At 44.3% G+C, this 27,081-nt stretch overlaps 1 protein-coding gene across 1 annotated transcript; it reads left to right on the top strand.

Annotated features, from left to right (window-relative positions):
• Positions 1–77: 77 nt before the first annotated feature.
• On the top strand, positions 78–21,255 carry SLC6A4 (solute carrier family 6 member 4; the record flags this gene model as incomplete). The annotated part of the gene is made up of 13 exons (XM_082860127.1): positions 78–420; positions 2,917–3,051; positions 3,489–3,708; positions 4,532–4,670; positions 5,214–5,348; positions 5,930–6,033; positions 7,138–7,265; positions 8,883–8,995; positions 9,655–9,786; positions 10,812–10,911; positions 12,359–12,459; positions 16,415–16,582; positions 20,929–21,255. 13 exons carry the CDS (start codon positions 78–80, stop codon positions 21,001–21,003), a joined length of 1,893 nt encoding a protein of 630 aa, XP_082716253.1. The 3' UTR covers positions 21,004–21,255.
• Between the last annotated feature and the right edge of the window lie 5,826 nt (positions 21,256–27,081).

Genomic DNA, 27,081 nt, shown 5'->3' with positions numbered 1-27,081 from the left:
GACTCACAGATCTGAGCACCAAGAATTCAGGTCGGTCCTCGGCACATGGGCGTCAGCATTGTCTACTAGCTAGTAGGATGGAGACCACACCCTTAAATTCCCAGAAGGAGCTAACAGCATATGTGGATGGAGAAGACTGTCAAGGAAACAGTGTTCTACAGAGGGGTGTCCCTGTCCCCGGGGATAAGGCGGAGTCCAGCCAAATCTCGAATGGGTACTCGGCAGTTCCAAGCCCCAGTGCAGGAGAAGACACTCAGCATTCCATCCCGGCTGCCACCACCACCCTAGTGGCTGAGGTTCATCCAGGGGAACGGGAGACCTGGGGCAAGAAGGTGGATTTCCTCCTCTCCGTCATTGGCTATGCTGTGGACCTGGGCAACGTCTGGCGCTTTCCCTACATCTGTTACCAGAATGGAGGGGGTCAGTATCATGGGCTGCAAGCAGAGGCTGTGACCCAGGGGTGGTCTGTAGATCCTCTTGGGAGGCCAGAGGATAAATCATGTCTTTTCTGTCTTGTTTAACTGATAACGCATCTGGGAACATGGTTGTTAGCCTTTCAAGCTAGTCTAAAAGACACATCTCCAGTAAGCCAAAACTTTAAGTCAGCATGTCTGTGGCTCTCTGGGTCATGAAGTTGAATGAAAGCCCTCCTGAACCTGACCTCACCAGATTTTCAGCATCATTAATGCTTCATCTGTGGAAGAGCCCCCTTCTCATCCCTGCATTATACAAGCCCTGCTCTCCTCCACGTGAGACATGGGGGAATGAGCATCAGCACTATGCTGAGTTCTTTCACTCCTGCTGGCTGGTTCTGCTCAGAAGAGTCCAGAGAGCTTAGATCTGTGAAAGGAAAAATTGGGAAGTGGCTCCATGTTCCCAGACCCTGCTGGACCTTTGGACCCGTGTGAGGGCAGAGAGGGTGTCAGCTCAAGTTCACAGTCTTAAGTTACAATCTGGGCGTGATCCGTAGCTGAACCCAGCCACGTTAATGCCAGCACCAAACCATATATGGATATGCCTTATAGCTCCTACAAGAGTGTTAGATTCTTGAGGCCAGAGACGATTTCTTGTTCCTCCTACTATTCCTAATGCCTACAGAGCAGTTTATTTGCAGATTATCAAAAATAGTAGCTGATTGTAGGCATAGATATGGGAGCCCCAGAGAGCAGAGCAGGTAGGTATGGGGCCTCTGTTTTGACAATGGACTTGCTATCAGAATAGGAAAAGGACCAGAAGTGGGAGTCAAATCTTTGTTTGTTTATTTATTTATTTATAAAATTTATTTGGGTGCGCCAGATCTTAGTTGCGGCACGTGGGCTCCTTAGTTGCAGCTCATGGGCTCCTCAGTTGCGGCTCGCGGGCTCCTTAGTTGCGGCATGCATGTGGGATCTAGTTCCCTGACCAGGGATCGAACCTACACCCCCTGCATTGGGAGCGTGGAGTCTTAACCACTGCGCCACCAGGGGAGTCCCAGTCATTTATTTTGACAGGAGCTCTGGCAACAGATTTAGGAGGGTAACTAAAATGAGGTTTGAGGGCTAATTCGTTTGTGTCGCCTTCATTTCCTCCATGACCTGACACAGAGTTGCCTGGATCTGCTGCCTCTTTTAAGGACCTGGGTCCATTCGGCAGCAAAGGCTATTCCGGGAGGGTGGGGGGTGGAGGGAGTGCCGGGAAGCCCAGCGTTCCTGGCCTGGGAGGGGCAGAAGTTGGAATCATCTTATCTCTAGTTTGGGAGGACCCGCCTGTAGCCTGAGCATTATATAAGGGGTTGGGTCACCGGTGATGTTTCCCCTACACTCATTCCCTACTGTGAAGCCAGTCAAGCAAACCCTTTGGACAAATGTCATCATGAGAATACAACATGGTTATTATTCTCAAGCCAGATTTACCCAGTGTGATTGTAAGTTAGATGAAACCTCTCTGAGTTGCACAGATTTCAGATTTCTAGGTTCAGAACACTTTATGGGAGGGAAAGTTATCAAGGAAATATCACAGCCGGCTCACCCTTTGGGCTGAAACTCAGGCTGCAGGTGAGCAATCCCCAGCATGGCGTACCCAAATTCTGCCTCAGCCACAAAAGCCAGGAGACACCAGCATCTCCAGTGATGCAGCAGTTCTGCACTTTCTCATTCTGTAGCAAACTACCTGCAAATTTCAGCCACACCTGCAAATCTGGCTCAGGAGGGAGCATTCTGGCTCCGTGGAGTTATGGAAGTATAACCAAACATCAGTAGTCAAGTGTCTGGAGCCAGGGATACAGATGAACAAAGATACCAATTCAGTGATGTGCAGTAGTCAACAGACTATTGCAGCTGTTGTACAGGTTGTCGCAGGAGATCTGTTTCAAGGGTCCCAAATGCTGGTCTATGTACTGGTTGCATCAGAATCACCTGGAGAACTTTAAAAAATCTTTGTTTTACTCATACCTGAAGCTTCTGCTTCAGGAGGTCAGGGTGGGTGGGTGTTTTTTTTTTTGGGTGTGTGTGTGTGTGTGTGTGTGTGTGTGTGTGTGTGTGTTTTTAAGCTTACCAGTGATTATGATGAGTGGCTGGGTTTGGGAACCTCAGTTCTCCTCAACCCTGTCAGTTTCTAGTGGAAGAAAAAGAAGCCCAGAGAGAAGGGTCCCCTAGGCAGTTAGAAGTGGAACTGGTCCTAGGGCCTCTTCTGTTGACTCCCAGACCCAGTTTCCTTCCCACGTACTCTTTGCCTCCTCCCAAACCTCACTTCACTGTGGAGCTCTGTCTATGACTACTTCTGGCAAAGGATTAAGACCAGGGGAGCACCGTGTGAGGTCACTCAGGACAGGCTGGCTTCATGACTCTGGAGCATCAGATGGCTCTGTGTGTCCAGATCACTTGGGCTGTCCTGAGTCAGATGTGGGCAGGGAGTGAAACTGTCTTTTATCTGCCTCAGGGGCATTCCTCCTCCCCTACACTATCATGGCCGTTTTCGGGGGGATCCCGCTCTTCTACATGGAGCTCGCGCTGGGCCAGTACCACCGAAATGGATGCATTTCGATATGGAGGAAAATCTGCCCGATTTTCAAAGGTAACGGAAAGGCTTGGGTGGGTGAGTGGGTCCTCCTGGGAAGTGATGATTTCTATCAATGGGTCGAGCTGGACACCTTCTTCTGGAATCAGTTAGGCCTTAGGTATCCCTGGGAGATAACTTGAGTAATTAAGGTTTTGACTGCTCAAGTAGTATGAGATTGTTAAAAGCAAAATAGAATAAATGGCAATTAAAAGTAAACGAAATAGAAAAAGCATTAATAGCACATGTACACATTTTCTAAAACATGTAACTCTGCAAATACAAATAAGGAATCTACCATATTGCCACTTTCCCACTGTCTCCTGGAGTCTTTGGAGGATGAAATGAATGGCAGCCCCACCTTTAGCCCTCACCCGGGCTGCAGTGCCCCTGATGCCCTGCCTAACTGCTGGGCTGCCCTTGAAACTTGGCCTCCCTCACCCTCTCTCTCCCAGGGATCGGTTACGCCATCTGCATCATTGCCTTTTACATCGCCTCCTACTACAACACCATCATGGCCTGGGCGCTCTACTACCTCATCTCCTCTTTTGCGGCCCAGCTGCCCTGGACCAGCTGTAAGAACTCCTGGAACACTGGCAACTGCACCAACTACTTCTCCGAGGACAACGTCACCTGGACACTCCACTCAACATCCCCTGCAGAAGAATTTTATACGTAAGTGCATGTAAGCGAGGGGGTGGCCTGTTAGGGGCAGGCCACACCCCTGGGCTTTGGCTTCTTAGGAGGGAGGGGGGAGCCAGGGGCTCTTCACCTCTTGGCTGATGGATTTCTGAGAGATGAAGCTATCGGGGAGGGGGAGTAAATGTGAGTGAGGGAGTTGGGAGACTACCTTGAGTGCTCCACAGTCTGGGTCTCTGCGCCATCCCCCTCTTTTCTGTTGTGCCCAGGCCAGTCCCTACCTTCACATTCCAAAATTATTCCCCTGCATCAAAACTGCCCTTCTTCCTGGGCCCTCCTTGCAGCCAGCTGTCATGGAAGCAAAGCCTCCCACTACTTCAATAGTTTGAAACTACACAAAGAGTTTCTGGTTTCATGTATTCACTTAATACGTGGGATCTACCCTTTGGAAGAAGATGCCTGGAGTAGGCAGTTTTCTTTAATGCTGGAATTTCAGGCAATAGCAGCCCAAAGGGAGCTGTTTTGGGGTGGGGAAGGGACCCACCGCCCACACATACAAATCCTCATGCACCCAGAAGCCAGTCATGTTAGTCATTCATTGGGTCCCAGCCTAGGAAGGAGACCTGGAAGTCTGCTTTTGGGTCGAGCGCTCTTCCCAGGCTTGGTTGGCTTGACTGCCCTGTTCTCTCCTTCAGGATGGGCAGAGCCCCTCCCAGCTCTTCCCGAGGCTTGCTGACCACTTGATCCTTGCAGTACTGTGTCCGTTTTTTCTCTTGGTGTCCTCCCAGAGGTATCACACGCAGTATGCTCAGGTAACTGTTCAGACCACGTCACTGGCCCTTCTTTCTCATTCACTCAGGCGCCACGTCCTGCAGATCCACCGGTCAAAGGGGCTCCAGGACCTGGGGGGCATCAGCTGGCAGCTTGCCCTCTGCATTATGCTGATCTTCACTGTTATCTACTTTAGCATCTGGAAAGGTGTCAAAACATCTGGCAAGGTGAGGAGGACTCTGGCTGCTGATCCAGGCCTACCAAGGGGCCCTGGAGGGTCTAACTCAGAATTCAGTGGCCTGGATAGCCAGAGACAGGGGGACATGTTTTCCTTTACACCAAACACATTCCATGATTTTCAGTGTCTCGTCACCAAATCGGTTAGAAAATTCTAGAAATGGGTCAATCCCAAGAACCATTATATGATTTTTTAAAAATTCCTTTAACACGCTGGTAGTGTCATAACTAATAATAGTGGCAATAATTTACTGAAAACCCATCATGGACCATGTACAGTGTTTTGTATACACTGGCTACTTTGTCTCCTGCTAGGTATTTTCCCCATCTTACAGATGGGGAGTGAGTTTAGAAGTAGTTAGTACCAGCAAGCAGGGAATCAGATCCCTGTATGATTTTAAAGGCTGTGATCTTTCTGCCACCTTGCCTCCTAAAATTACAGAAAAAAAAGAGGTAGATCTTCTTTCTTGGATGTTTTCAAGAATAAGACACCAGCATTCATGTGGTGATAACCTATGTTTCCTTCCTTACAGGTGGTTTGGGTAACAGCCACCTTCCCTTACATCATCCTTTCGATCCTGCTGGTGAGGGGGGCCACCCTCCCCGGAGCCTGGAGGGGAGTTCTCTTCTATTTGAAACCCAACTGGCAGAAACTCCTGGAGACAGGGGTAAGATAATGAGGAAAGCAGTGTGCACCTGTCTGTCTTTTTACTAACTGAAGCTAGTCCTCCGAATAGGACAGTAGGAACAACTGAAATTTGGGTTCAGCAGCAAGTCTGCAGTGATGCTTTAAACCAGAAATACAAGCATGAAAAGTACAGTTGAGGGGCTTCCCTGGTGGCGCAGTGGTTGAGAGTCCACCTGCCGATGTAGGGGACGCGGGTTCATGCCCCAGTCCGGGAAGATCCCACATGCCGCGGAGCGGCTGGGCCCGTGAGTCATGGCCGCTGAGCCTGCGCGTCCAGAGCCTGTGCTCCACAACGGGAGAGGCCACAACAGTGAGAGGCCCGCGTACCGCGAAAAAAAAAAAAAAGTACACTTGAGGCCACTGCGTTGGTTTATGGCTAAGTGATAGGAAGAGAACGCACATTTGTTTGCACTTGGTATGTGGGCAGCCCTGGAAGGAGCCCTGAGAAGCCTGTTTTTTGCCTCTGCATGTAGCCACATGGAGGCATGAGGGCGCTGGCCCCATTGGTGCTCAGCGATGGCCTGGGTCTCGGCCCTGGCCCTTACCTCGACTGTGTTGCAGGTGTGGGTGGATGCGGCCGCCCAGATCTTCTTCTCTCTCGGTCCTGGCTTTGGGGTCCTGCTGGCTTTTGCAAGCTACAACAAATTCAACAACAACTGTTACCAGTGAGTATCTGGGGCCCCCCAAACAAAGCTTGAAAGTGGAGTGGGTGTCAGTCAGCTGGTCTGGAGGAAAGCGATCAAACCGATGGCCTCAAACCTGGCCAGGCTTAGGCCACGTTGACACTCTGACCCTCAGGGGTGCCACAGGTGCCTGACCACTCACCCAGACCATAGCCTCACTCAGGGGTTGAGAGAGGCTCCAGGCCACTTCTGTTTTGTGAGATTCTCTATATGTCAGGAAAAATTAAGAAATTCCAAAGCAGGTTTACAGAAATCACAACATACATTCAATGTTTAGATTTGACCTGTTAATGTATTTAACAACAAAAATTGTGATAATTTATTTATATATATATATATATATACAAAAAGAATAATGATTGAACTATTTTGACCAACATAGAATGCCATAATTTTTATGTCAAAATCTCATTTCAGAAATGTGACAAAACAGGGAGCATGGCGCCAATTATGATTTAAATATCACTCATCTTTAGAGTTAACTTTGTCTTAATATTCTATCACAGATGGCAATGTCCAGCAGTCTGATTGTGCTATTCGTAAGATAATTATAGAATTAATTTTTTTTAAAAAAAGGAATTTACATGCACCCTAAGCAATGTGGCCTTGCATTGGGACACCAGCCTAAAGTTGTATGATGAAGTCCTCTTTTAAAAGTGTCAGGATATCTTTGTGGCACTCTTATAACCTCATTTACACATAATGTCAAAAGTCTAAATCTGAGGTCTTCACAAATGTAAGGCCAAGGCCTCCTCCTGGCCCCCGCTGCAACTCAGGCCCTGCTTCAGAACAAGCCTTGTTTGAAATCCAGAGGTCTGTGCTGTGCTGGTTTACAACAAAATCATCTCTTAAAACCATCCCTGACTGCTGTTCTCCCCATGCCATGCGTGGTGATAACAGCAGCTTGTGCTTCAAGGTAATGCAACCCGTCTGAGAGGCTGGGCCCTGGGAGGAGGGGAGGAGACACCCGGACAGGCTTGAAGTCCCTGTGAGCTCAGCCCACTCACCCTTGTCACAGCTGGAGACAGATGCTCCTTAGATTCCTGACTTGGAAATGTCTCAGGCCCCTTGGGTTTTCTGCTCCAGAGACGCCTTGGTGACCAGTGTGGTGAATTGCATGACGAGCTTCGTTTCAGGATTTGTCATCTTCACAGTGCTGGGGTATATGGCTGAGATGAGGAACGAAGATGTGTCTGAGGTGGCCAAAGATGCAGGTAGGACCTCGGGTTTTGTTTGGGTTCCTGGCTCCCACTGAATTGCTTTCCTGCTCTTTGGATCTTTACAAATATCTAACTTTTGCATTATTTCTAAATGTTCCTCTTAAAATTCTCAAAGGTTTTAGAGAAACTTACTGCCTTGGAAATTTCAACCCTTTCCATCGTGGTAATGGGGCAGCTCCCTCGGCACCCAGTACTGGGGCCTTGAATACATTGTGGGCTTGGAAATATGACTTGGATGATGGCTTTTAAAACTAGTGGGTTTGGGGGACTTCCCTGGTTGCCCAGTGGTTAAGACTCCGTGCTCCCAATGCAGGGGGCCCAGGTTCGATCCCTGGTCAGGGAACTAGATCCCGCATGCATGCTGCAACTAAAAGATCCCCCATGCTGCAACAAAGATCCCTCGTGCCGCAACTAAAACCCAGCGGCAGCCAAATAAAACAAACTAACTAAAAAACAGTGTGGGGCTTCCCTGGTGGCTCAGTGGTTAAGAATCCACCTGCCAACGCAGGGGACATGGGTTCGAGCCCTAGTCCAGGAGGATTCCACATGCCGCGGAGCAACTAAGCCTGTGTGCCACAGCTAATGAGCCTGTGCGCCACAGCTAATGAGCCTGTGCTCTAGAGCCTGCAAGCCGCAAGTACTGAAGCCCACTGGCCTAGAGCCTGTGCTCCGCAGCAAGAGAAGCCACCGCAATGAGAAGCCTGTGCACCGCAACGAAGAGTAGCCCCCGCTGGTCACAACTAGAGAAAGCCCTCGCGCAGCAATGAAGACCCAACACACAGCCTAAACAAATAAATAGACAGATAGCAATTCCTATTTAAAAACAACAAAACAGAACAAAAAAAGTGTGTTTGGGTCCTGTGATGGGTCCAAGTCTAGTAAGCAAATGATTACTAATCCTTTGCAGAAAAATTAAATGTAGATGATGTAGCACTCTACTGTACTGTAAGGTTTCATGGAAAAAGAGTGACAGACGTTGAAGAAGAGGTTATGGGATCTTGTGGATGGAGTCCCAGGGCTTTCTTGCAAACATACATCTGTCTTTAGCCCGACACGGTGCTCTGATGAACTCCATGCCCCAAACTAAGGGCGGCCTATCTAGTCCATGAGAGGTTGAAGACATGTCCCTCATACTATCAAAAAGGACTTCAAAATAGCTGGAGGTCTTTATTCCGAGGCCGCTAGATTCTTCTGAAATCAGTATAACATTTCCTACTGTTCTGGAGCTAAAGAGAGAGCTAAACGCTGTGAGACTTCAGAGATATATCAATCCTCATGTTGAAAAAAAAAAGCACTGAATTATTATATAGCAGACACTCCAATTCATGTGCTCAGCTTTGCTAGTCTTGAGGTCTCAGGTTTGCTTCGTTTCTCCATGTTGGTTGAGGGCGCATACTCTTCAAGGTGGATACTAGTCCCTTCCTGCCTCCCAGGATGTCCAGGTAGGATGGTGTGGGGTGTGAGGAAGCATTTGGTACGTGTCCAACCCTGATTCACATGTAAGGTTTTGTGACAGGAGTTGTAATTGTTGGTGTGGCCAAGTTTCTCCTGAGACATCTTTGTAGGGCAGGTCTCAGCGACCACCTCCTCCTCTTTCCCGCTCTGTCTCAGGCCCCAGCCTGCTCTTCATCACATATGCGGAAGCCATAGCCAACATGCCGGCATCCACGTTCTTTGCCATCATCTTCTTCCTGATGTTAATCACACTGGGCTTGGACAGCACAGTAAGTGAATGGGGAGGGAAATCCGGCTCTCGGGAGGAGGGAGAAGGGGGGGAGGAGGAGGGGAAGGAAGCTGTACCCATTCCTTCCCATCCTGGCCACCCCAGGCCATGTTGGCTGCTCCCTCTTGGTGCTCCCTCAGCCCCTGTTCACTTGGGTGCTTACTGCCCTCTAGTACATTAGAGGCATTAATGGGATATTGAGGGTAAAGTGCCAGGCACAGGCCAAGAGCTCAGCATATGTGAACTGTTGTGCACTGATTGTGCACCGTCCCTTGACCAGACTGGCAGCACCTGAAGGCCAGGGCAAGGTCACACTTGTGTCTCAGTGCCCTGCAGCCCAGCATTCATATCATTAGTGTGGAATGAGTCTCAGCTTTCAGTTGGCATTTCTGGTGCAACCAAGGTCTCCCCGAGACACCTCATGTAAAGAAGTCCTGTCCATGTGCTATACTTTCTTTCCTTGATGTCCTTAGGAATGGGTTCTAAATGACAGGGTAAAACAGAGATATGTTTCCAGTGAGGGCCGGCGAGTAGGGGGAACTGGTCACGATCAGCTTGACAGGTCACTTGGCAATTTAACCCCTCCCTTCTGTTCACTGTCCTAAAGGTAGCAGATTTGTCCCAAAGTCTACACAGTGACCATTTGTGTGCCCCTCTCAGTTTGCAGGCTTGGAGGGGGTGATCACAGCCGTGCTGGATGAGTTTCCACACATCTGGTCCAAGCGCCGGGAGTGGTTTGTGCTCAGCGTGGTCATTACCTGCTTCTTTGGATCCCTGATCACCCTGACTTTTGTGAGTACCAAAACCCTAAACTTAGAGTCAACCTCCCCTAGGGCAACAGAATGTTACAAGAAGCTGTTCCTTTCCATCCCACATGGTGCCCTGGCTTTGGGGCCAAAGGGAGAGAAGTTGTCACCGCTGTTAAAAAGTTAGTCATCAAGGAGAGGAAGAAAAGTTGTTTCTAGTGGCATCTGTCTGAAGAATCTGGGCGTGGTATCTGGAGGCTCAGCATTTTACAGCAAATCCAACTAGATTTAAGGCTTGACAGACTATCTGGAGGAAAACTAAGATGTGTCTTTTCAGTCTATTTCCAGTCCTTAGGGCTGCTTTCATAGGAATAGTGCCCTGACGTCCTGATATGCTGAACATCTGGAGGCTGGCATCTCATGTTTGTAATGTCACTTCATCTCCTCCAGAGAATTTGTAATGGTAGAGAAGTTAGACCTTCTCTAGTGATTTTTTTTTTTTGGGGGGTAGCTTAGGCACATACTGTCAAACTGTAAATCAGGCATCAGATAGTACCCATAGGCATTGTAGGCGTGTATCCTTCTGACTCAAGGCAGATTTTGTAGATAAACATCTTCAAGCCATGACCCCAATGGCTCTGGAGCTTCAGCAGGGTTGTGGGGCCCTGAGTAGGACCCAAGGGATATGTGAGTTAGGACAGAGGCAAAAACCATGACCACTGGGCCCGGTGTGTCTGGTATTGTAGATTTTCTGGGGTAGAATACACAGTAGGTATTCAGTAAATTGAAGAAAGTTGAAAACAGATCCAGAGGCGCCTTTGAGTTTGTCTTAAAGCTTAGTGGGGAGTGGAAACAAGACGAGTGACCTGTAGGGCGGGAAGAGGTGTGTCTGATGGGATGAAATCTTGCCCATCTGCCAAGGCCAGTCCAAGAAGTAGGCTCTGGGACACTTATGTTAGACCCAAGGAGAGAATTTTCCAGAATTATCCTAAGAAGTTCTTTTTGCTCCTGTTGTAAAGAGGAGGCAGTGCCTTAGAGGGCCTTTAACCGGGTTTGTGGTCTCATTTCCAGGGAGGGGCCTATGTGGTGAAGCTGCTGGAGGAGTTTGCCACGGGACCCGCAGTGCTCACTGTTGCCCTGATAGAAGCAATTGCTGTGTATTGGTTCTATGGTAAGATGCTCCCTTCCACTAGCTGTGATCCTTCCTACACCAGCCCATATAGCCACCAGAATACAGAAGGGCCGATGTCGTCAGGGAAAAGCAGGCCAGTGTACAAGACGTCACCTGCTGCATCCCTTCTTCAAAAACAGGTCATCACTTCCTCCACACTCTGTGCAACAGACTGCCTGCACTCCTGGGAGGATGATTTTTTCTTCTGAGTTTATATGCTTACCCAGTGGAGACAGGGCTGAAGTGGTTCCCTATAGCTCATCCACAGTGGTTGCTTAAGATCCTGACAGGCTCTAAGAATCGGACAGACAACAAAGAACTAGTGCACAGTGAATGCATTTGCAGAGTGTACAATATTCTGCTGTTACATAGAGTGGCCCCACTTTAAATTTCACAAACGAGCACTCCCTCCAGAGCCCTGAGACAGAGTTTAGGAGCTTATCTTCTAGGGAAGAGGCAAGAATGTTCTTGTTTGGATTATCTGTCTTGGCAAAGCCTCCAATTTACACAGCCCCCACCCCCGGCCCCCCAATCGTGGGATGGAATCTGATAAGGGTGAAACCACCAGGAGCGGAGAGAGAGCTGACACAGGTTCATGGGCAGGGATCCCAAGAGCCCCTGGGCAAGGATGAGGAGGGCACAGCACAGGCAATGGAAATGAAGAAAACCAAGTTCAGAGATGCCTTTCTTCATCTTTAAAATCAAGATGTGATGATTTCATTCTGAAAATATTTTCCTAGTTTCTATGATAGCAGAACAGCTTTAGCATGTGTGTCATTACACATAATATAAAGAAGGGGGGCCCACATTTTGAGTTGCATGTAAGCCCTTTTTTTTTTTTTTTTGAAAGAAGTCCTCCCCACCTCCTCAGCACTTCGGAGGACCAAGTGCAAGGTGTGTGATGTTACAGACCTGCTGGGCACTTTCAGGGAAGCAACTGCAGAGCACCCTTCCTTCCCCTTGTCGATTTCTCCCCCAGTCCTCACTTCCATGCCAGTTAAGAAGAACCTTGATCTTGATCTGACATATGAATGTGCAACAGTGTGGTTAAAATTTTCTCTTCAAAGTTTCCAGCATATGGTTAGAGTCAGTCTCTGTCAAGTGGTTTCACCATTTTTAGACAAAATTCCACTTCCTTTTCTACAGTAACGATAAAATCAGATATATGCTGAAATCCTAGAAAGGCAGTGTGGGCACCAAGAGGGGGCTTTAGGTCCCTCCCCAGATGTCCACCAATCCTCCCACTCTGTGTAGAAAGAGCTTTGCTTACTGTAACGTGCATTTTTGTGACAAGTCCCCCATCTCACTTTCAGACCAGACTGGTGGCCCCAAGCCCCTCCTTTGGAGAAACTCCAGAGCTGTTACTCTCTCTGAGAGTCAAGGGATAGGAGGACAGTCTAGATCCTCTCTCGGTCAGTCAATCTCGTTCTCTTTTGGATGATTTTAGGCATCAATCAGTTCTGCAGTGACGTGAAGGAAATGCTTGGCTTCAGCCCTGGATGGTTTTGGAGGATCTGCTGGGTAGCCGTCAGCCCTCTCTTTCTCCTGGTGAGTTGTCATTTCCCTTCTCCTTCTTGCCCTGGAGAAAGATTCACCCTCAAACACTCATAAAAAAATAAGTTTTATCGAAGTGTAACATATATATACAGAAAAGTGTGCAAATCACAAGTGTACATCTCAGTGAAATTCTATAAATTGAGCACCATTTTGTAGCTAAAACCATACCAAGAAACACATGACCAATACTTCACAAGCCCCTCTTGTGTCCCCTCCCAGTCACGTGCCCCCCATAGTTAACCACTCTTCCGGTTTCTGTCACATTATTTCATCCCTCCCCTGCTCTGTGATAATGACACATAACGTTCACTGAGCAGTGAGTGCCAGGCCAGACTTTACACTAAACTTAACACCCATTGCTGTTTCAACTCTCACAACAATTCTATGAAGTAGAGTTCTAGTTCCCCATTTCACAGTTTCAGAGAAATTGAGGTTTAGGGTCCAAGGTCACATGACAAGAACTGTTCAAGGCCGGGGAAGTATTTACTGTGCTGCTCATGAAGGACCTAACAAGGGTCCTAGTAATTCTGTATTCATTTTCTTAAAGACCACCCCCACCCCCCACCAGGTTTCTCAGGTGTAGATCTGAGTCAAAAGTAGAATCCATTCATTGTAGAATGAGAGAGCTCAGCTCCAAGGGTTGCCTGTTTGCCAGGACGTGTTCAGTGCTGACTCCAGCCTTGCTGCGTGTGCCCCCACGTCCCTCCTGGTACCCGTCTGAAGGAGATGTTTGCCCAAAGATGGATAAGCACCATGCTAACATCCCAAGTGCACTCTGAGGTAGCCTGGGGCAAAGTGACTCCGTGCACATCAGCAGGGATTACTCTCAGCTCTTTCATTTATCTGTAACTTGATTTGGGGTGGGGGGAGCTTTTTGGTCTTTTAGAGCCAGAGACTGTTCCTTCAGTCCAGCTCCTGCTTATTAGGATATCTGGACCATCCATTTCATCATAGGACATGTATGCATCTGTGCCTTCCCCTTCTTTCAAAACAACCCTTTTTGCATTCTATTTTGACTTTCTCGGGGTAGTTCTTTTTTTTTTTTTTTGCGGTACGCGGGCCTCTCACTGTTGTGGCCTCCCCCGTTGCGGACGGAGCACAGGCTCCAGACACGCAGGCTCAGCGGCCATGGCTCACGGGCCCAGCCGCTCCGTGGCATGTGGGATCTTCCCAGACCGGGGCACGAACCCGCGTCTCCTGCATCGGCAGGCGGACTCTCAACCACTGCGCCACCAGGGAAGCCCTCGGGGTGGTTCTTTATTTTTTGTGCTTTTCTGTACCTGCACATCTCAATGTTAACCTATAAGATGGACAGCATGCTCATTCTTGCCTCCATAATGCTGCACGTGTCTCTCTCTACCCCAGAATCCGTCCTTGACTTCCATTCCCCTGGACCCTGGAGGTTTCCAGAACCAAAGCCAACCTTTACCCCAAGCAGCAGATACTCTCAGGGCCTGGGGGCTCTGGTGTGTGCTGTGGGCTCGTGTTCCTCTAGATCTTGGCCTGGTAGTTCCTTATTACCTTGTCAGCTTGCTGTTGCTTTTTTGGTAAATTTAAAACAATGTATTTTTAAATCCAGAAATTTTAGTTGTTTTCAGTGGGAGGGTTGGTCTGGATCACTAATCTGCCATTAGTAGAAGCAGAAGTCCTGACATAAATGGGTTATTATATTGTTACCAGTGCTTCTTGATAATCTACTTAAATCTTTTCATTTGTTTTTCAAAGGAAGGAGAGATATTGGATTAGTTCCCTGAGGGAAGAAGCCATGTTTGTTTGTTTGTCTACTTTCATATTCTCCACACAGGGAGGGAATGATGTTCAGGGCTGAGACTCAGGAAAGGCAAGCAAGGCACTCATCCTGGATGTAAAATTTCCGGGGGTGTCAAAAAACTCAGTGGTCAAGATAAATACTACTTTTTTTTTTTTGGCTGCATCGCGCAGCTTGTGGGATCTTAGTTCCCCAACCAGGGATCGAACCCTTGCTCCCTGCAGTGGAAGCATGGAGTCTTAACCACTGGACTACCAGGGAAGTCCCGATAAATACTATTTTTATGCAGTAGTTTTTAAAAATCAAAATTAATGCAAAAAAAATCCCTGATGAACAAAATACCAACGTCTTAAATAAATACGGGATCCGACCATATACTTGCATGTCTCACTTCACTCACCTTGCCCTAATCTGGCCCTGTCAGAGCTTGTCTTTTTAAAGTATTGCACTAAAATATTATATTATTATTATTTCTTGATTACTGAAATTCTGACATCCTCTTAAATGTTGTGCCCAAGGTGAATATCTCATATGCCTTACCCTAGTCCTGGCCTCAGGCTTTTAGTATTTTCATTTCTGTGGTTGTCTGGCAAACTGGGTGAACTCCTGGTGTACAGCCAATGAGTTTCCGTGCCCAGCAAAACCCAGGTACAGATCTGGGTTCAGGGACATGACATAATTCCTGTGAAGTTCACTCTACTCACTTCCTCTAAAGGTAAGTGCTCCAGGGCCCAATTAAGAGGAGGCAAATCTGTCTTCACTTCTGGGTTTACTTAACAGATCCCCTGCTTTGGGCTTTTTAAAGCTGCTTTAGGTAAACAACAAGTAGCTTACTAAAAATATTCTTTTTCACTGAAGCCAAGTTATAAAAAAGAAAAATATCGTATGTGAGCAAGAGGAGGTGGGGATGTGTGAGGGGGTGTCTGGAGCAATACTTAGTGGCCACAGTGAGAGCTTGAGGCCTCCCTGAACTGCATTAGGTTTCACACACCTGACATCAAGATGAGACGAGTTACAGCAGGGATGGCTCCTAACCAGACCCCACCTTTCCCTGTTTCAAAATTACCTTTCTCAGTAGCCGGGTCTGGGGCTGAGGAGAGTCTGTCCAGAGAAAGGTTTGCGATTGGCTGGGCTCCTGTTTTGAAAGCTTCCTCCTGGACTTAGGATAACACTGTTCTGAAGATGAATGTGTGTTTAACAATTTCCCATTTTATTATGTGAAGAGAAAGAAAAAAAAGATATAAATAGATGTTTAAGCCCACAAATAATTTACATTACTGTCTTCTTTATGACTATGAAATAATAAGATAAAATTAAATCAAGAGCAATAACGATTTCAGCACAGCGGTTACTAGGCAAAAACTGGTATTTACGCTGTCTCTGGAAACCAAACTGAAATAAGAAAACTCATAAACCGAGTACTGGGAGCACACCATGGAATTTTTCTTGGTCGGAATCTTCACTGAATTTTCACATCAAAAGTGTATTGAGCTGCTTTTTCCTTCCATTATTCTTTTCATTACAAGGGCCTGTGGCAGGCAGTCATTTATTATCAAGATGCCTCACGGCAGAGCCATCCTTGTTGAAATCCCAGTTCTTAGCCTGGGGTTAATGCAAGGAAAGGGGGGAGAAGGAGAACTTACCTAGGAGCCTGAGTCTTCTCCAGGTCTTGAGAACCTTATTACGTCTCCTGGACCTAGGTACCTTCCATCTTACCAAAAACAATCACCGCAGAGAAACGCAGGAGGAAATGAAAACAAAGCAGAAAGAAATATGAAGCCCTAGGACTGGCAGGAGCTATGGAGAGGTCTCCCAGTTTATTCCTCCACTGTCTCACAAATCGGGGCCTGAACCACTCCTGACGGATGCGTCTCTTCTCCTTTGCCCTGAAAGGGGCGCTGTAACCCCCCTAAATAACCTTCTGAGGCCTTGGCATCCCCACTGTAGGGGCTGAGGTGGGGGTAGGGAGGAAAATCAAGATACGCCCCTAACCACTTCATTGTTGGCAGCTGAGGCACAGAAATTAGTGACTTCTTCGTGTCAGAGTTCAATCTAGGATATATCACACTTAGGCAATTTCCTGAAAGTGTCTTTAGTGTTCAGTGTTTGTGGTATATGGACTGTCTCTGTGTGGATAGCGTGAAAAATTTTTAATGTTCCTTGGAATTTCTGTTTTAGTTCATCATTTGCAGTTTTTTGATGAGCCCACCACAGCTACGACTTTTTCAGTATAATTATCCTCAGTGGAGCATCATCCTGGGTTACTGCATAGGAACCTCATCTTTCATCTGCATCCCGATGTATATAACTTATCGGCTGATCATCACTCCAGGGACACTTAAGGAGGTATGTGCTAGTGTGTGTGTGTTCAGATTGGTAACTGTTTGGGGAGAAAAGGGTTCTCTTCTTATGCTCTATTCAAAGGATGTTAAGTCCACCACAAGAATTCACCAGGAGGCTCTTAGTCTTATATAATTATATAACTATACCATCGTGTAGCCTCTAATAGCTGCCACTATCACCTTAAGGCATCTCCCATAAGCCACAAGTACAAAGGCGAAAGAGTGAGCTGGCCATGTGGATGCACCGTAGCACACAGCTTGGTGTAGAGCATTCTAAACATATCAGAAAACTGCTTTGCCTCCTGCATGGCATTGGGCATGCACATCAGATCAGTGGTGTCTGGAGCAATAACGCAAATTTGATTTAAGTGGATTTAAATTAAATCCACTTGGTTTAAGTGGAGATTATGATGGAAAATGCCTGTGGTCATTTTCTAACAGCAGTGTGACAAGGGCTTTTTTTAAAAAAAATTATTTATTTATTTGGCTGCGTTGGGTCTTGGTTGCTGCACGGGGGCTCTCTCTAGTTGCAGCGAGTGGGGGCTACTTACTCTTCGTTGTGGCGCGTGGGCCTCCCGCTGCGTTGGCTTCTCTTGTTGCGGAGCACAGGCTCTAGAGCACAGGCTTCAGTAGTTGTGGCTCACGGCCTCCAGAGCGCAGGCTCAGTAGTTGTGGCACACAGGCTTAGTTGCTCCACGGCATGTGGGATCTTCCTGGACCAGGGCTCGAACCCACGTCCCCTGCATTGGCAGGCGGATTCTTAACCACCGCGCCACCAGGGAAGCCCTACAAGGGCTGTTTTGAAAATCACTAAATAAGGGTGTTGCAACAATATCGTAGTTTTAGTTCAAGTCACTGGAATGAAAAAAAAAGTTGCCATTTTAGCAAGATTCATGTCAGTAAATGAATAATGTGCTGTAAAAATTTCAATAACAGAATCTTACAGTTTGTATAAGATTGTATGTATTTTAAAGCATCTTCATGTAGACTATTTTATTTTGTTATCAAAATACTTTGTGAGGTGGATGGGCAGGTATCATTAGCAGACAAAGATACTGAGTCTGGGAATAATGCTGCTCATAGTTTCCTTATTTCAGTGACTTGTCCAGGGATACACAGTACAGGGAGGCTCAGAATCCAAGTCTTCTGGTTTTTGGTCCAATGCTCTTTCATGTTTAGGTGCAGCTTCTCTTTTGTGTCCTCAGGGTACTAATAGTTTGCTAATGTAGAAATTGGCTCTAGAGGTTAGGGAGAGATGAGTTGCCACTTTTCATCCTGTACTGATAAGAGTTAGTGTTCAGGCTGCCAGGATTCCTAGCAATGTTACCAGAATCGAAAATGCTTGGGTCGTTACTTGTTTGGTTGTGTTTCTTGCCATAGTAAGGTTACTGTGGCAGCAGAGCCTGAAGGAGCGGCCACTTAGAAGTCTGTGGGTGGGTGCTTTTGTAGGAGACAAGCTCAAAGGTGAAGAGTGGTATTTGGGGGAGAGCTAGAGGGACCTGTGCTCTATAATGACCTGAGAGCATAGGTGGGCTAGTCTATGGACTCTTAGAAGCAAAACTTAAATATCAGATCATCATACTCATCTTCCTAAAACATTTCACAAGAAACACGAAGCAAGAGAACGTGAGGCCATTAAACATCATCTCTTTTCTAAGAACTGAGATTGCTTCTTTTTCCAAACAGAAAAACTGAATTCTAGGTGAACAGAATTAGTAACTCTGCCAGGAGTTACTAATTTCCTACACCCAAACAGTCCTATCACAACCTCATTCCTCCCAAAGGGGCTTGGACTCTGGTGTTGCCTGAAATACACGCTCAGACAAGAGTCACTGTACTTGCTCCTTCAGGTTGTCCTTTATGGCAGTCATGATGGTCCACTGGCCCAGCTGACTCAAACCCAGAGTCCAAGGTCAGGGGTGGGAACTCTAGTTAGGTTAATAAATTTCAGTATTCTTTGGTCACAGACTGTACCTCAAGTCTTGATCATCTTTCTTGCAAATTCCCCGTTAGCCACAAGGAAATGCCACCCAACGGTGTGTAATTAACAGAGCTCAGATCCATTAGTAGTAGAGGTAAGGCCGATTGCAGGGCCATGTTTGTCATAGGCCACCAGATGGGAAACAGTGGGTTACCAGGAAGCATCATGATATAGCTGGTCAAGGGGGACTAGGAGGGAAAAGACTATGGCAAGTCATTTACCTGCTCTGGGCCTTAGTTTCTTCATCTTTAAAATGTGCTCATTGAATTGGATTAACATTTCCAAAGTATGTTTTAAGGAGTAGTAGTAGTTCCACGGGATATCAATAAGTGTTACTGCTGGGGGAAAAGGTTACGTGGTCAAATAATTTTGGAGAATGCTGGATTAAGGCAAGGTAAATAGGTCTCTTTACTACAGGATTTCTCAAAAGCCTTAACATGCCTATGTGCATGCTTAATTTCTGATAAGAATAAAGCATGCCATGTTTTTGCCAAGCACCCCAAGGGACTAAAATTTTTTGTGAATACCAGACTTGATGGTCTTGAACATTCTATCTATGAGGGAGGGAGAACTCATATAAAATTTTGGTATGGTTAAAAAGAAAATAAGTAAATTTCTTAACTCTTCTGGGCCCTAGCCATAAACAAGGCTACAGTTTGTGGAGTGAGCCACCACTTACTCACCTGTAATTTGGAGGCTATCATGTGCATCTGCAACCTGGAAGTCTCAAGGTTGGAGTCATCAACTGGATTAGGTCACTGCCCCCAGAAGCCCCTAGTAACCTGCACAAAGACACTGGGAAGATGGTCCCTAATAAGTAAGCATTCATGAAGATGGCAACAGTGATCCATTGCTTAGATGATTGCCTTGCAGAAGGCCAGCGACTGGCAAATTTTGAGAGCGATAGTAACGTGGCAACTGGATTGCTGCTGAAATATGGAAGACGAAGGTAGACCTGGCATTTGGGGAGATCAGCAGCCAGAAGGGCAGGAGAATGGGCAGGTGGGGGCTAGGGCACAAAAGCCAAATGTTCTACTTTACAGTGTTGTTTATTGTGGGTCTTGCCTCTACCCTAGTTACAGTGATGTGTCCAGTTCCCAGTTAGCAAGGCCTAATTCTCCTTAATCAGTTATGGGTTACAGATTCATCTGTGGGAAAGGATGGTTTGTGAAATTTTGCTTTCTATGACTTGACATGTCCAGGTAGTTGATGAGCACTGCAGCAACTCGTTTTTAAATGGATTTCCAGTGTGAGATTTTAGTTCTTGAAATATTAAGGTCATTAGGAACACAACATGTACAATTTTGTGAACTTCATTACCTATGAGAATGGGAACTTTTAAAATTCCGTAGGCCCTGCTCCCTAAAGAAGAATCAACCCCCAGAACCAGGAAATAAAAACTGAAGGGGACTACATACTTCTTCAATCCAAAATAAAAAGGACAAGTAGCAGAGCTTCACCTAAAATCAATAAATCAGAATATGCTTTCAGATCCAATTTTGCCTTGCTCACCATATGTACAGACTTTTGGCATCAAAGAGTTTACTGAGCAACTTACTTAACAAAGATTTTCTTCTACGCTTCTGCAGTGCTCCCCACATCCCTGAGCTGCTTCGTGTCACTGATGCTAAGTTTTGCAAGGCAGGCTGTATATTTCATACCCAAGCCCAAGCATATTTCAGATCTGTCCCAAAGCTTCTGTGTACCTCAGCTGTTTCTAAAGTAAAAATTCTCAGCCTTTTCCCTGTGCTAAGTACTACATCAACATGAGATTGCTTTACGAATGATGATTTAAATGGGCACATCTTTTAAAATTTAATTATGTAATAGTTTGCACCCTTGTATGAACTAACCAGTGCTCCTTAACAGGTAAATTCATTAAATCAGTAACATCCTGGCTGTTACAGTGGCTGATGGCACTGTGCACTGTGCCTGTAGCATGTATGCAGGCACAAGGAGCATGGCTGAGGTGGGGGGAGCCAGAATCCAGAGCTCACTTTGCTTCCCAAGCCCTGTGGGCCACATGAAGCCTCCTCTGACAAGAGAAAAGGATGCCCTTTCTCAGGCCATCAAAGGCATGTTACAGGCCCGCAGAGGTTCTATTGAAGGTCCATCATTTCTCCCATTAGTGTTATGATGACTTTCTTAATTAGTTTACAGATGCTTATATAGTTCCTGAATATGCCATTTTTACCCATATTTGAGAACAAATAAATTGCAGATTCCTTTCTGCAAAAAGTCAGTAAGACTATTCCAATTTACTATTAAATGCCATTTAAATGCTACTTAACCTTTGTATTAATATTGAAAAAAATTTTAAACTGTTAAATTATAAGAATATTTATAACATCATGTTTTCTTCCTAACAGCGTCTTATTAAAGGTATCACTCCAGAAACACCGACAGAAATTCCCTGTGGGGATATCCACTTGAACGCTGTGTAAAAACAATGAAAGGAAAATGGCTTCCCAACAAGCTCTTCCTCCAGTTCTGACAAGTCACACCTCGCCTTCCCCCTCTAAGTCAATGAGCTGCCAGCTAAGCCTGCCGATGGAAGGGCCTTCTTCATAGAGACACAGTCCCAAAAGACTATGGTGCCCAGACTCTTATGGCCTCCAGCCACTTATTTCTGTGGAATCTCCCAGACATGTTATCATGTTAGACTCTGTGATGCAGCTGAAGTGGACTGCTTTGGATGTGGGAGGGTGTGTATGGAGGTGATGAAAACCACAATATCGTCAGTTAGGATTAGGTTTAGGATCAAGTCTGTGAAAGTCTCCTGTATCATTCCTTGTTACGATCATCAGTATTTAACATCGTTTGCTTCCAAAGGTTTCACTGTTCATGAATGCATAAACCATTTAGAAGAAAACAGGGATACTGTCTTGCTAGCCATATATTTCCTGAGTAGCACAGAATTCTACTATAGCTGGAATCTACTAGAACCCTGTAACCTGTGTACTGCTCTGGAGTCAGGAGAGGAAGATGTAAGAAGCTAAGCTGAAAAATAATGTGTACATGTGAGCATGTGTGTTTGTGTATACTGTTGTTCCAGTGTATCCCTTTCTCCATTCTAATACTTTGGGCCCATTACAAACTTTATGAATTTCCTCTAGTTTTTCTTACATTAACAAATTCCACCTACTGAAATTTGTATGTATATTATTATTTGAAGGGTATAATTACTACAACACACTCTGCCACCCGCTCCTTTTCCAATGAACTTTAGCCCATACATCTTCCTTTATGGGCCATGCTTTAGTATTTCTTGCACTTCACTGCCATCTTCTTGTCTCTCTCTGCTAAACATTCAGGATAATGTTCCACAGGCAAATCTGGCCTATTTCATTAGTCACTGTGGCTTGGCTATGAACTACTTTGAAGATGAATATTGATAAATGCATCTTCAGTGTTCAGTTGACTATCTGGTTTAAGCTCTACTGCAAATGACTCAGTTTAACCATTAAGGTTACTTGGCTTTGTGAAGAGTGGATAAATCAAATTTTCACAGAGAGTAGAGCTCTGGTACCCTGACCTAAACCAAGGTCATCCTCAACCCAAAAGTAATTGGAAAATCTGGGTTAGCCTTAAATGAACCTCCTCCCAACCCCTTGACCCTTCCTGGTTGGCTACCAGGATCCTGAGCCCTCCAGATAATTTTCAAGACTGAGTCTAAGTAAGCCTGATTGGAAAAGGGTCAGTTAAGTGAATAACCTTACACACCACATAAAACCCTTAATACAGATCAAGTATATTTGACCTTCAGTGGCTTGGGACTCTCAGATGCATAGGTAGAGAAGCAAATTTTACCTTGTAGTGTGAGATTTCCTTACCAAAATCTTAAAGGGAGTAAAGCCTAGTCAATGATAAAAGGACTCAATGATCTGGCCCCATATCACATCAGTCCTCTATATAAATCTAACTTAATCCTAACCTTATAGAAAGATCTATATAGCAGAAGCCTAGTTTAATCCAATTATAGAGCTTCCTCCCTTGGCTTCCTTTCCCCAACAATATTCCCTGGCCATCTTCCTGTATTCCCCCTACATTCTTCTATTGCTGATTCTTTGCTTTTCCTAGCAGAATATTTTCCTCATAGATGTTAGCTGCTGAGAAGTTTCCCAAAATATTAGAGGAAAAGAGAGGGGGATTTAAAAATGACTCTTAACTGACCTACCTTCATTATCTTCACTCTTTCATTCCGTCCTGCTACCTCATGTCTTCTCTTTGCTTTCTAGCATGCTGAAAGGAGAGAGGTTATATAAGTGGCAGCATATTCAGTAGTAAACAGCTTTGCAAATTTAAGAACTTGCTTTATAAATATATTCAGATATGTATTCTCCCCATGCCACACACACTTATGCATTTTCCAAATATATCATTTTTTAAAAAGCACTTTTTCAAACAAAGTTTTGTCAAGCCAGGTGTTATACAGGTGTTTTGAAAAGTTTTCAAATGTCACTAGACAGGAAAAAATCCAACATCTCTCCTCAGCATAGTTTGCATTTACTTGACCCCTATTTATCAATACTATACCATGGATGTTTTTTTTTAAGGAAAACTTGAGTTGGTAAATGGACTTTAAAATAATCTTTTAAAGACCTTTTACATCTAATGTAGCATTTACATAAAAGTAAAAACTAAAAATGGAATGAGTTGTAAAGTTATTTAAGTACTGAAGTTATTTTTTTTCTGTGATTTTATTAGTGAGAAATACCTGAGAAATAGGCAAGACACAAGCAAAGGCGTGGAGGCAGTTCAGTTGATTGAGGTTTTGCTCCTGTATGTTGACATGTAATGGAGTCCAAAGAATTCATCTTTATTCCAAAAAACTTGCAACCCATTTAAAACTTATTCCATTTGTTGTGTGGAATGCATATGACTTGTAACCTAAATTCATTGCCCTGGCTGCCCCATGTAGAGATGGATGCAAAGACCCCAACAAACCCAAAGTCAATGTATTAGCTCCAAAATCAAACAATGACAATCAAACCAAATAATGAATCTCAAATTAAGGCAAAAAGTTATTCTTGAGATGAGTCACTCTCTCATCGTCCCTGCTTTTTAGGAAACTTGTTAATTTGGTGCCACCAACCTCAATATTTAAGTGTAAGTATGAATTTCCATTTAATTCACCCACCCCACCCTGACCCCTTAAAAGGGAGATTATTCTCCTAGAATTAGAACCATATTCTTTTGATAATTAGGAAAGGCTGACCTGATACATTGTATCTGTTGTATAACTGATTTGGAGGTCACTATCAAGCAAAGCTTAAAACCATGGAATGCAGTGGCTTAACTGTGCTGTTCTTACACATTTTAGACAATGCTTAGCTACCCAGTGGTACAATCCACACCTGGTTCCTTTCATAGCATGTCTCTTTGCTCATATATCAACATCTGGTGCTTAAGATATCATTAAATAAGGCAGCATTCAGAAGGCATTTTCTACCCTCCCTTTTTTCTTTTATTGTCAGAGATGGATGGGGAAGTGAAACAGCAGATTCCTCAGAGAGACTATACTACAACCTGTCATCCCCATAAAGCAATAAAAGCAAAACAGTCCTATGCTAAGTGGAAGAAGTTGTATACTTTTTTTTTTTTTTTTTTTGCGGTACGTGGGCCTCTCACTGTTGTGGCCTCTCCCGTTGCGGAGCACAGGCTCCGGACGCACAGGCTCAGTGGCCATGGCTCACGGGCCCAGCCGCTCCGCGGCATGTGGGATCTTCCTGGACTGAAGCATGAACCCGTGTCCCCTGCATCGGCAGGCGGACTCTCAACCACTGCGCCACCAGGGAAGCCCAGAAGTTGTATACTTTAAAGTCATCATTATTTAAAAACGCAAGGAGAGTTACACAAAAGGCTCTAAATTAGGAAGGGGAACTTAGAAAATGCTTGCTTGAGAAGTATGTTAGAGACTGAAATTTATAAATCCAAATATGGAAAGAAACCCATTAAGACAGGGAATATTCTTACACTGTGGAAAGCTTTCCTGGTCCACTTGAAACATTCTGAATTCTTTTCTTCAATATCAGAGATAAGTCTGATATTTATTAAAATTTGTCACGTTCAGTTCCATGGAAGGACTATTTTAAAAGCTCTAAATCTTTTTTCTTACTTTTTATAGTATCACCTTTTCCCCTTACTGCTTAACTGTCTCTAAATTTCAATGATAGGACAATATTTTAAAGTTCAGATAACTACATTTAGAGGCAGAAACAAACCTAGCTAATTTCTCTACTTTTCTTGGGATCTGGAAGTTTCTAAAGGAAGGTGAGCTTAAGTTTTATTTCCTCTCCTAGAATGAAATAATGCCCCTCTCAATTGTTTAGTAGGCATTTACCGCAATGGAAAAGATGGAATCTTAAATATGTCTTTCTTTTTGTTACATACAGTTAGAATTCATTCAGTACTGTTTCTACATTAGGTGTTTCAAAACAAATCATCTTTTCAGGAGAAGTCTTTATTTTTTGGAAATAATTCACAGTATATTTCAATTGGAATTTCAGGTTGTATTTCTCTTACCAACACATCATAAAATTCACACCAAATTGCTCTGCCACCAATGCAAGTTTTCCCCTTAAGTTATCAAAAAGAGATTATTTCATTGGCCAAATCTAATTTGGAACCAGTGTGCATTGGTGGGGCATGTCATCAGAAGAAAGTTTTATGTCTGCTGAACTAAGAAGAACCTTATCATTTAGGAGAGAGAAACAATGATTTCAGTCCTTCAGTTCTACAACTGAAGACTACAATTATAGTAGATAATTTATTTCTAACAATTTGTAAACACTGACAGTCCAAACAACAAATATTTAGGAAGGAGCAAATAACCCATCTCTATGCTAAAATACCTAAATTTCCATAAATAAATAAGAACATCTGCTGTTTTTTTTTTAAAAAAACGATTTGATTCTTACTCAAACTCTAATATGGTAAGTGTACCTTATCTTAAAACTTGATACATGAAAAATGCAAAGTTTAAAGGATAAAATTAGGGACTTTACATAAGAATTTGCAGTTATTTCTCCAGTGGCATTTAAAATATGATTTGATTTACAAAAAACATTTTCAGGATACTTTGTGTGTTGAACATATCAATGAGGTGCTTCAAAGTGTGGATTATATACAGTTAGTTGAATTATATAAGTGGTATTTCTTTTTCCTCATCTTTCCTTTCTTCTTCCACATTATTTAGAGCTAAGAAAAATAAATTTCTTCCACTATTCACCTGTCAACAGTGATAATACGAAATTTTCCATGAAACATTATTTTTTACATGAAACGTGTTTATTTTTAAACTTCAGTGACAGAATTAAACCTGTTTTATTTATACAAAATAGGAGTCCCCTCTTTAAGATGCATGAAATGTCCATGTATACATTTATGCAGTTTAGTCATAAATGTTCCAAACTATATTTTAAGGTATCAGTAAATGCCTTTTGTTGTGAACTATTACTGTAATAACTCATAACATCATGATGAATAGATTCTGTCTCATTAAAAAACAAAACAGAACAAAACCAAAAAAACCTTTCCAAACTCTTAAGGTTAAAAGAAAAATCTTAACTGTATATTGTCAAAACATTTACACATCCCCCAAAACATCACTGCATGTGGGACTTCCCTGGTGGCACAGTGGTTAAGACTCCATGCTCCCAATGCAGAGGGCCCAGGTTCGATCCCTGGTCTGGGAACTAGATCCCACATGCATGCCACAACTAAGAGTTCGCATGTCACAACTAAGGCACCGGTGAGCCACAACTAAGGAGCCCGCCTGCCACAACAAAGGAGCCTGCCTGCCACAACTAAGACCAGACGGAACCAAATAAATAAATATAAAATCACTGGATGTGATTTGCAAATACTTAGCATCAAAAGTACCTAGAGTTAGAGATATTAAATTTCAGTAAAGCTAAATAAATTACTACAATTTTTGCAATTTGTGCAGAGCTTCAGTTTATAATGTGCTTTCACACAGATCATCTCATTTGATCATCAGAACTCTGGGTGACATGGGTGACAGTGTTACTTCCCCCATTCTGCAGATAAGGAACCTGAGGCTCAGAGAGGTCAGTTGATTTGCCCAGGTTCACACAGCTGGAAAGTTCTAGAACAGGCCTTATACCTAGGTTTTCTGATTGCAGGCCAAACATTACTTGCATGTCTTTCTTTAAAATCATCACCCATATAAAACTCTTAAAGAGAGCATAGGCAAAACATTCTATGACATAAATCATGCCAATGTTTTCTTAGGTCAGTCTCCCAAGGCAATAGAAATAAAAACAAAAATAAACAAATGGAACCTAATCAAACTTACAAGCTTTTGCACAGCAAAGGAAACCATAAACAAAACGGAAAGACAACCTACAGAATGGGAGAAAACATTTGCAAATGATGCAACGACAAGGGCTTAATCTCCAAAATATATAAACAGCTCATACAACTAAACAACAAAACAAACAACCCAATTGAAAAATCAGCAGAAGACCTAAACAGACATTTCTCCAAAGAAAACTTAC

The sequence above is a fragment of the Leucopleurus acutus genome (genome assembly GCF_964270905.1).
Source record: "Leucopleurus acutus genome assembly, chromosome: 19".
NCBI classification, from domain to species: Eukaryota; Metazoa; Chordata; class Mammalia; order Artiodactyla; family Delphinidae; genus Leucopleurus; species Leucopleurus acutus.
The sequence above is the reverse complement of the archived record's forward strand: the minus strand, read 5'-3'. Positions and strand labels throughout refer to the sequence as shown.